This window comes from Salvia splendens, chromosome 2, assembly GCF_004379255.2.
Source record: "Salvia splendens isolate huo1 chromosome 2, SspV2, whole genome shotgun sequence".
NCBI lineage: Eukaryota > Viridiplantae > Streptophyta > Magnoliopsida > Lamiales > Lamiaceae > Salvia > Salvia splendens.
In genome coordinates, this window is record NC_056033.1 from 10,100,857 (window position 1) to 10,111,161 (window position 10,305).

General features: G+C 41.9%; 2 protein-coding genes and 1 non-coding gene across 3 annotated transcripts; 2 read left to right on the forward strand and 1 right to left on the reverse strand.

The window, feature by feature from the left end:
• On the forward strand, window positions 1-906 carry LOC121773272. The gene has a single exon (XM_042170089.1). It carries the CDS (start codon window positions 1-3, stop codon window positions 904-906), a length of 906 nt encoding a protein of 301 aa, XP_042026023.1.
• A 6,515-nt stretch (window positions 907-7,421) lies between these two features.
• Window positions 7,422-9,605, reverse strand: LOC121773286. The gene is made up of 3 exons (XM_042170111.1): window positions 9,252-9,605; window positions 8,723-9,206; window positions 7,422-8,599 (listed from the first exon to the last, which is right to left on the reverse strand). The coding sequence occupies exons 1-3, from the start codon at window positions 9,603-9,605 to the stop codon at window positions 7,422-7,424; spliced, it is 2,016 nt and encodes a 671-aa protein (XP_042026045.1).
• On the forward strand, window positions 9,577-9,683 carry LOC121793194. The gene has a single exon (XR_006049032.1). It is a non-coding gene; the product is annotated as a small nucleolar RNA R71 (small nucleolar RNA).
• Window positions 9,684-10,305: the final 622 nt, after the last annotated feature.

Below are 10,305 nucleotides of genomic sequence, written 5' to 3' on the forward strand. Positions count from 1 at the left end.
ATGAAGGATCCAAGGAGTTTTACGATTGAGTACACGATTGGAGACTGCTTTGTGGGGAATGCTCTATGTGACCTTGGAGCAAGCATCAACCTCATGCCATTGTCCCTATATAACAAGATGAAGATTGGTCCTTTGAAGCCCACCACTATCACGCTGCAGATGGCTGACGGATCTGTGTCCTATCCAATGGGCATTGCGGATGATATATTGGTGAAAGTGAATGAGTTTGTTCTCCTAGCTGATTTTGTGATATTGGACATGGAGGGGGATAGAGTTGTACCTCTTATTTTAGGAAGACCTTTCCTAGCCACGGGGAAGGCCATGATCGATGTTGATAATGGAGAGCTCACATTTCGCTTCAATGGTGAAAGTGTGACCTTTTCTATCTATGAGGCCTTGAAGAGGCATGATACAGACACAGGGGGAAGCTTGCAGCATTGCAATGTAGTGACCGTGGTGGATGAGTGTGTTAGGAGGATGCCCTACATCAACTCTTCACAAGATCAACTAGAAGGGAGTATTTTTAATTCAATTTATTCTTCCCATCTTCCTGAATTGTTGAATACTAACCTTGAATTAATTGAGTTTGTAGGTGCTCTAGATTCAGGCAAGGAGATCCCCAGATCACGCCGTCAACAGTTCCTACCTCTTAGGGATGAAGAAGAAGATGGCAAGAAGGAAGAGAGAGACATGAAAGAGGAGTTGAAACCACTACCTCCACATTTGCAGTATGCATTTTTGGGAGAAAATGACACCCTTCTGGTAATTGTATCATCATCCCTCTCAAATTCTGAATTGGATAAATTATTGAGGGTTCTTAGGAAATACAAAGGGGCAATTGGGTGGTCAATATCGGGCTTGAAGGGAATAAGTCCAACAGTTTGTATGCATAGGGATCCATCTTGAGGAGGGTTATAAGCCTAAGGTCCAAAACCAAAGGAGACTTAACCCTATTATGCAGAATGTGGTGAGGAAAGAGGTGATAAAGTGGTTAGATGCCGGTATTATATATGCCATTTCTGATAGTGAGTGGGTTAGCCCCACTCAAGTGGTAGCCAAAAAGGGGGTACGACTGTAGTGAAGGGAGAGAATGATGAGATGATAGCCACTAGGACGGTCACCGGGTGGAGAGTGTGTATCAACTATCGTGCTCTAAATGCTTCTACTAGGAAAGACCATTTCCCACTTCCCTTTATTGACCAAATGTTGGATAGGTTAGCTGGGCATGAGTATTACTGCTTCCTAGATGGGTATTCGGGGTACAATCAAATCCTTATAGCTCCCGAGGACCAACACAAGTCTGCCTTTGTATGCCCCTATGGTGTCTTTGCCTATAGGAGAATGTCCTTCGGTCTGTGTAATGCCCCCGCTACCTTCCAAAGATGTATGATGTCCATATTCCATGACTTGATTGAGAATATTATGGAAGTGTTTATGGATGACTTTTCTGTATTTGGCGATTCTTTTGATAACTGTCTTGACAATCTATCTCAAGTGTTGCAGCGGTGTGAGGAGACTAACCTTGTGCTCAATTGGGAAAAATGTCATTTTATGGTTGATGTGTAAATTCAGGTTTATTATAATAAGATAATATAACACTCAAGTTCAATTAATTAACCCAAAAATTACTACTTCGCTGCAAGACTACAGGGTCGTGTGTAGTAAATTAAGGTGTCGATCCACAGGGAAGGAAACGATTATTTAATTCCAAAACACAGAAAAGACATAATAAGAGATATTTTGGTTTGATGATTTTGATTAAAGACCATGCAAAAACAATTACAGGGAATTAAACGACTGAGACGAATGAAGAGAAGAAGTTGTTACTCCAAACATTCACGGATAAAACAGTGATTTATTCTAATGTCCAATTCTATCTTATGAATTACGGGACTATGAAATCAATTCTCGATGCTAGCACTGAACATGCTCGACATACAATAGCTTAAGAATAGTTGAACACATATTCTATAAGCTAATTTTCATTAATCTATGGATCCTACGGAAGCGCGAGACTCAAAGATCAATTATTATAAGCACAAGAAATCCATTATCAAATTATCATTTGAACAAATCTATTTGATAATTCATTATCACAATGATCCATCTTATTCAAAGTTAAAGAGACATTTGAATAAGAATAAGTATCTACTACAAATGATGCACCAAAAGTAATAGATTTAAACAATAAAATTGTGATAACGACGATCATAAGATAAAGAAGAACATAGAATAAATCACACGAACAAATTATCCGATTACATGTTTGGAGCAACACCAAGATTTTTAGCCAAGCATTTCAAAAGCAGGGAAAATAATAAATGGAGAGTCAACAATTAAAACCATGGAATACAAATCCAAGACAAAGTCTTGGTTATCACTCCCAATCGTGCTTCTCCAATTACCCAAATCAAGCTCCTCAATTTTTTTAATCAATTCAATCCCCCTCTGATCGCCTGTCCCATCAATCCTTTTTTCCCCCATTTCTTCTTGCAGCCTTTTTCTTTTTTCTTCTCTCACGTCCCATCCGTTACTTTTCTTCCCCACAAAAATCGCTCCGCAAAAACTGCAATATTGCAGTTAAAAAAAAAACAAACGCCCGACCGGGCGAAATTAGAGGCAAGAATCGCCCGACCGGGCGAAATGCTACTGGGTGCATCGCGGGAAACGCCCGACCGGGCATTTTGTGTCTTGGAGAATCGCCCGACCGGGCGAACTTTCTGGACTCTCCTCATGCTTTTACGCGTTTCGCCCGACCGGGCGAACTTTCTGATCTCTGCATGCTTTGCCAATTTCACCCGGCGAACTTCCAGCTTCCAACCCTACTAAACTTCAATACAAATACAACTTGATGAGTTATAAATAACATAAAAATGTGTAGTTTAGGGGGAAAAGTATAAGAAATATGCTACGCATCAAATACCCCCAAACTTGAGCTCTTGCTCGCCCTCGAGCAAGGTTTGTTTTAAGCACAATAACTCAACACAAGTCTAACCCACAACGAGTTTTAATCACAAAGAATCATGTAGGGACGTGAATGACAAAATCTAAACCTCCAACAATTCCAATCAAAAATTCCCACTCTCAAGAACAATCACCTATCAACCTAGAACTTCAAGTCAAGGTGCATTTCAAAGTAAGTCCAAGCATGTGATCATACAACTCAAACCGTCATCATTGACTCGTCAAACATTACTTATCACATAGACTCACGGATTTCAAATCAAACTTCTTTAACTCTACCAAGCTATTTACACAACATCCACAAGCATCAACGATTAGGTCCAAGGTCTTATTTCAAGGTTGTAATGGGGCTAGGGATGAGGTAGGATAAATATGGATAGTGAGCTCAAAAGCTACACATTTGAGTGCCAAATTCTTCCCTCCTACACTTCCTTCCAAAGATCAAACAATAAAAACTTACACATTACAACCAAACTTTCACTCCCCCAAACTTGAGATCATTTTAGACACGATCACATCTTAAAACAAAAAGAAGTTCTAACTTTATTTCTCAAACCCTTTTTTCTCTTTCTTTTGAAAAGACCTCGACTTTACAAATTTGGAGGTCGTCTTTTTCTCTCTTTTTTTTTTCTTTTTTCTAAGAACTTCATTCTTTTCACCTATACATTGCATCAAGTCTAAAAATGTCTACTCTTTATAATTCACCACCCAACACTCAAAACTCAAATCACCAAAGCTCAAACTTGTTTTTTAGCACCCAAATAGTAGCAAGGTCCATTGATGAGGCTAAAATGAGGCTTATTTAAGTGGCTAAGTGATTGGTTAAGTGTTTACACAAATAATAGGGAATTAAGCTCAAAGTGGCTTATAGGGAATCATGTGTAGGACTAGGCATGTGATCATTTGGCTATGGCGTTCATCCTAGTGCCTTATCCTCCCAAATCGCTGACACAAACGAACGCAAGCACATCACTCGATAAAGCAAATCAACCCAAGATAATTTCCACAAGACATGTAATTTTCATACTCTCCTCAACTCAAGAAATCGGTTGTAATCACAACATGCTCTTTCAAATAAATTCATGCACCCATTTCATTCATCCTAAGCTTCAAAGATCAAGAAAAATCAAGCAAGAATTCTCAACCAGAAAGCCGAAGATCTAGCATGCACCCGTCAAATACATAGATTCAAAACACTTTTATCATACAATACACCCAATAAACATGCATAAAAAACATTGAAACTCAAATAACCCCCCCAAACTTGAATGCCTCATTGTCCTCAATGCATGCAAAGAAGACATATAAAGTAAAGGGAAAGAAAACTCCCCCAAACTTGGCATGAAATCCATAGTGCATTTGGGTGGGAGGGTGGGTGTATATCTCTTCGTGGGTGTGCTTCCTCTTAAGCTCCAACATATGTCACATCTCCATGTTGCTCCTACAAAAATAAACAAAACCTACAAAAAGAAACACTCAATTCAAAATAAATGTTAGAGGAAAGAACTGAGCAAACAAAACCTCCAACATATGAAATCAAAAAAAAATTAATAAAAAATAAAAAATAAAAAAAAACTTGGGTTGCCTCCCAATCAGCGCCTTTGTTTATAGTCGTTGGCTCGACCTTCCTCTTCCTTGCTCTACACTTTGGGATCCACTAGTATAGCCACTTCTCTTGCCTCCATGCCACTCTCAACTCCAACATAGGCCTTCAAGCGTTGGCCATTCACCTTCCAAATGTTGTCATTCTTCTCATCTCGAATTTCCACTGCGCCATAGGGGTACACCTTGTGCACCACATAAGGACCCCACCATCTTGACTTGAGCTTGCCCGGAAAAAGTTTCAGCCGAGAGTTGTATAAAAGGACCAGTTGTCCTTCATGGAAATGACGAGGCTTAATGGCTGCATCATGTATCTTCTTAGCACGCTCTTTGTAGAGATCAACGCTCTCATAAGCTTGAAGCCTAAACTCATCCATTTCATTCATGTCAAACATTCTCTTCTCGGTTGCAGCATCATAATCCAAGTTTAGCTTTTGCAAAGCCCAATAAGCTTTATGCTCAAGTTCTACCGGCAAATGACAAGCTTTTCCGAACACCAACTTGTATGGCGAAGTTCCAATCGGGGTCTTATATGCCGTTCGATATGCCCACAAAGCATCATCTAACTTTTGAGCCCAATCCTTTCGAGACGGCTTCACAACTTTCTCGAGCACCCTCTTTATTTCTCGATTGGAGACTTCAACTTGACCACTCGTTTGGGGATGATAAGGGGTAGCAACCTTGTGTTGGACACCATATTTTCCAAGGAGGTTTTCAAACAACTTGTTACAAAAATGAGTTCCTCCATCACTGATAATAGCTCGAGGTGTCCCAAAGCGGTTAAAGATGTGATTCTTGATAAACTTCAACACTACTTTGGCATCATTGGTTGCCGAGGCCACTGCCTCTACCCATTTGGACACATAATCAACAGCTACGAGAATGTACTGTTGCCCATTAGACTTGGGAAACGGTCCCATGAAGTCTATTCCCCAAACATCAAAGAGTTCTACCTCGTGAATGTTATTCATCGACATTTCATTTCTCCACGAGATATTGCCGGTTCTTTGGCAACTGTCACATCTCTCTACATAGGCTTTTGCATCCTTGAAGATCGATGGCCAATAGAATCCGGACTGAAGCACCTTAAATGCGGTTCGACGTGCTCCAAAGTGACCGCCATATACAGAATCATGACAAGCAGACAAAATCTGAAGGTGCTCATGCTCTCCAACACACCTTCGAATCACTCCATCACTACAAATACGGAAGAGAAATGGATCTTCCCAAACATATGTGCGGGTGTCACTCAAAAACTTCTTCTTTTGGTTAGAAGACAACCCTTCTGGTATAATACCCGTGACAAGGTAGTTCGCCAGATTAGCAAACCACGGCACATATGTTTCCCGAGCTTCCACTTGCAACACTTGCTCGTCGGGAAATTTTTCGTTGATCCTTTTCTTTCTCTCATCTTCCGTCTCTTCCAATCCCTCTAGCCTAGACAAATGATCAGCTACCAAATTTTCGGTCCACTTTTTGTCTTTAATTTCTACATCAAACTCTTGTAATAAGAGGATCCATCTCACCAACCGAGGCTTTGCATCTTTCTTATTCATCAAATATTTGATAGCTGAATGGTCCGTGAACACTACCACCTTCGTGCCAAGTAAGTATGCACGAAATTTCTCAAAGGCATACACTATTGCTAGCATTTCCTTCTCCGTCGTGGTGTAATTCAATTGAGCTTCATTGAGTACTTTACTAGCATAGTAGACGGCATGTAGGACCTTGTCTCTCCTTTGGCCTAAAACGGCCCCCACAGCATAGTCCGAAGCATCACACATCAATTCAAATGGCTTCGACCAATCGGGTGTGATAATGATAGGAGCTTCGACTAGCTTTTCCTTGAGCAATTCAAATGCCTCAAGGCATTTATCATCAAAGACGAACTTGGCATCCTTTTCAAGCAAGTTGCAAAGTGGCTTTGCAATCTTTGAAAAATCTTTTATAAACCGTCGGTAGAATCCCGCATGTCCAAGGAAACTACGGATGCCCTTCACATTCGTTGGGGGAGGTAACTTCGAGATCACATCAATCTTCGCCTTATCCACCTCCAACCCCAACTCCGACACCTTGTGTCCCAACACTATGCCTTCCTTGACCATGAACTGACACTTTTCCCAATTGAGCACGAGATTTGATTCTTCACATCTTTGCAAGACCCGTCTCAAATTTTCTAAGCATAGATCAAATGAGGATCCAAAGACGGAGAAGTCATCCATAAAGATCTCCATGATGTCTTCATTCATGTCAGAAAATATTGCCATCATGCAACGTTGAAATGTAGCCGGCGCATTACACAAACCAAAAGGCATCCGGCGGAAGGCATAAGTTCCAATAGGACATGTGAATGTCGTCTTTTCCTGATCTTCCGGGGCAATTGCAATCTGATTGTACCCCGAATATCCATCTAGAAAATAATAATGGGAATAACCCGCAATCCTATCGAGCAACTGATCCAGAAATGGCAACGGAAAGTGATCTTTTCTCGTCGCCGTGTTCAACTTTCTATAGTCCATGCAAACTCTCCATGAGTTCACCAATCGAGTTGCCAAAACTTCATTCTTCTCATTAACGGTCACGGTTATTCCCCCTTTCTTCGGTACACACTGCACCGGGCTAACCCATTCACTATCGGAAATGGGATAGATCATACCAAATTTCAACAATTTCTTCACCTCTTTTTCAACCACTTCTTGCATGAGTGGGTTCAACCTTCTTTGTCTCTCCCTTACCGGCTTAGCTCCCTCTTCCATCAATATTTTATGCATGCATATTGCGTGGCTAATCCCTTTGATATCGGCGATGGACCATCCTAGAGCTTGCTTATGCGACTTCAATAGCTCTATTAACTTTTATTCCTCTTCATTATTCAACAAGGCCGATACTACAACCGGTAACGTTTCATCCTCACCAAGGAAGGCATATTTCAGATTCGTTGGGAGTGGCTTCAATTCAAGCTTTGGTGGTACTTCGATTGAAGGTTTCACATCATCTACAAAAGTATCCACCACACATTCATTTTCTAGATTTGGTTGATCAATTTGAGCATCTTCACTTTCATCAAAATCTACTTTGATTGTCGAACCAAAGTCTCTTTCCAAACTCCCCTTATCATATACGCTTCCTTCCATTCTAGCTGAGCAACACATCTTATCAAAGATGCACTTGTCAAGGACATCAACTCTAAAACACGCTTTTGCATCACTAGGATGCTTCATTGCTTTCTCCACATTAATGGTCACTTGCTCACCATTAATTCTAAACGTGACAGAGTTGTCTTTAGCTCCTAACAACACATCTCCCGTGGCAAGAAACGGTCTACCAAACAAAATTGGTACCTCTTTGTCCTCGGGCATGTCCAAGACTATGAAATCAACAGGGATGATGAATTTGTCTACCTTGACCAAGACATCCTCTACTATTCCAGTGGGCTTCACAATGGAGTGATCAGCCAATTGTAGAGCAATGTCGATGGGTTCCATCCTCTTCTCTAATCCAATGGCTCTAGCAGTTTTCAAAGCCATAAGTGAGATCCCCGATCCTTGATCTAATAGGCATTTTGTGAAGATTGTATTCCCGATCTCACAAGGAATCACACAACTTCCGGGATCCCTCTTCTTCATTGGCATCATTCCCGAAATCAATTGTGAGCAATTCATGCTCAATGCCACTATCCCCTCATCTTGAAGTTTCTCCTTATTTTCCATCATGTCCTTGAAGAACTTGGAGAACTTGGGGAAATTAGTGAAGAGATCCACTAATGAGACATCCACATTCACTTTCCGGATCACGTTCATCATCCACTCAAAGCTTTTCTCTTTAGGGACCCTCTTCTTCCTCTTGGGTGGACATGGTGGAGGAGGAATATGATCGGGGAAGTTGAACTTGCTTTTCGGATCTAGTGCTGGACTTGTCATCATCTGTCTCTTTGATTCCATTTCTGCTTTCTGCTTTCCTTTCTCTTCTGCTGACAACCTTTCACTTACTTCGGATTCTACACCATGTCCCTTGCTGCCGGATGCAGCCTGTTCTTGACCATGTTGGGCACCATGCACCAACGCGGGACTTCCCTTACATGCCTCGTCCGCCCCTGCGTGCGAGGAATGCAAGCCTAACATCTCATCCGCCCCTGCGTGTGAGATGCCGGAAGTACCTTGGCCGTCCATTGATGGTGTCGAATCCAACTCACGACCACTTCTCAAGACCACTGCCTTACACTGTTCATTGCCTCTCGGGTTGGGTACAGTATTACTTGGGATGGTGTTAGGAATCCTCGTATGTGATGCTGTAGCTAGCTGTCCAATCTGAGTCTCGAGATTCCTCATAATAGCCTCCATCTGTCCAAACTTTTCCACTGTCTTGTCCTTGAAATTTTCGTTCTCCTTTTGACTCTTAGACATAAAAGAGAGAATCTGTCCCAATTGATCCTCGACGGATGGCTTCTTCTCATAACCCGGGGGTTGAGTGTTGTTCCTCCATTGATTACCCGAGTTATTGCTAGGACCAGCTTGATTCCAACTCGTTTGTTGAGGCCTCCAATTTTGCTGGTTGTTGTATTGGTTGCCTTGGTTGAACCCTTGGCGATTGTTACCAATGTAGTTCACATCCTCCACGGGAGGTCCTTGAAGACTTGGGCACTAATCAGTATGATGCCCGCCTTGGCACAACCCACATCTCATCACAGTCACAGCTTGGGGTTGAGGAGTCAATTGAAGAGATTTAACTGCCTTTGTCATCGACGACATTTGAGTGCTAATGTCCGCCAGTTGAGCCTCAATTGCGGTCACTCTTTCCGCATCCTTTGTAGCACCAAACGTATCTCCTGCCTTATCAGCTCCTCTTCTTGGATTGTGCCAATTCCTTTGATTGTTGGCCAACCTTTGAAACAAGGCTCTCACTTCATCATGTGTTAGATCATCCAAATTCCCGTTTGAGCCTGCAGTGACTAGTCCCGTGCCCTCATTGTTGAGACCTTTGTAGAATTTCAAGAGGTCATGCCCCGGAGCTAGACCATGACTTGGGCATTTCCTTATCATTTCCGTGAATCTCTTCCAAGCTTCTGCGAAGGACTCATCATACTTCTATCGGAATGAAGTGATCTCCTCTCTCAACTTCTCAATCTTCATTGGAGAGTTGTATTCCAAGAGGAACAATGTCTTCAACTCTTGGAATGTTGCTAGCCCGGGAGTGAATCATACCACTCTCTTGCTTTCTCCCTCAACGAGAATGGGAACAACGCCCTCTTTATCCGATGATGCTCCACATTAGGAGGTCTATGCGAGATTGTCAATTCGTAGAAGGCGTTGAGATGACTCACCGGATCTTCATCATCCCTACCATGAAATAGATTCCCCCCATTCACTATACTAATGTAGTGAGGTGGAATATTGACGTTGTCGTTTGCATAAGCGAACTGCCCCGGGTGCTCAATTCCCGATCTCAGAGTGTCGCCAAACCTCACCACGGGTGGTGGAATCTCATTGTTATCTGCCATCGATTCACCGTCTGAATCCTGATCCCTTTCTTCACCAAAGAGTCGGTTACTTCTGAATGGACTCGAATAGTTCGGGAAAATCTCAAACTCTGAACCTCTAACCTTGCTTCTTCTTTGATAACAGAGTAGTCCAAACGGTGGTGTACCTTGTGATCGCGTGTGCATTCACTTTTTATTTTTTTATTTTTTTATTTTTTATCCTGCGCAACAGAAAATACACCAAACACAACACAATATATTTC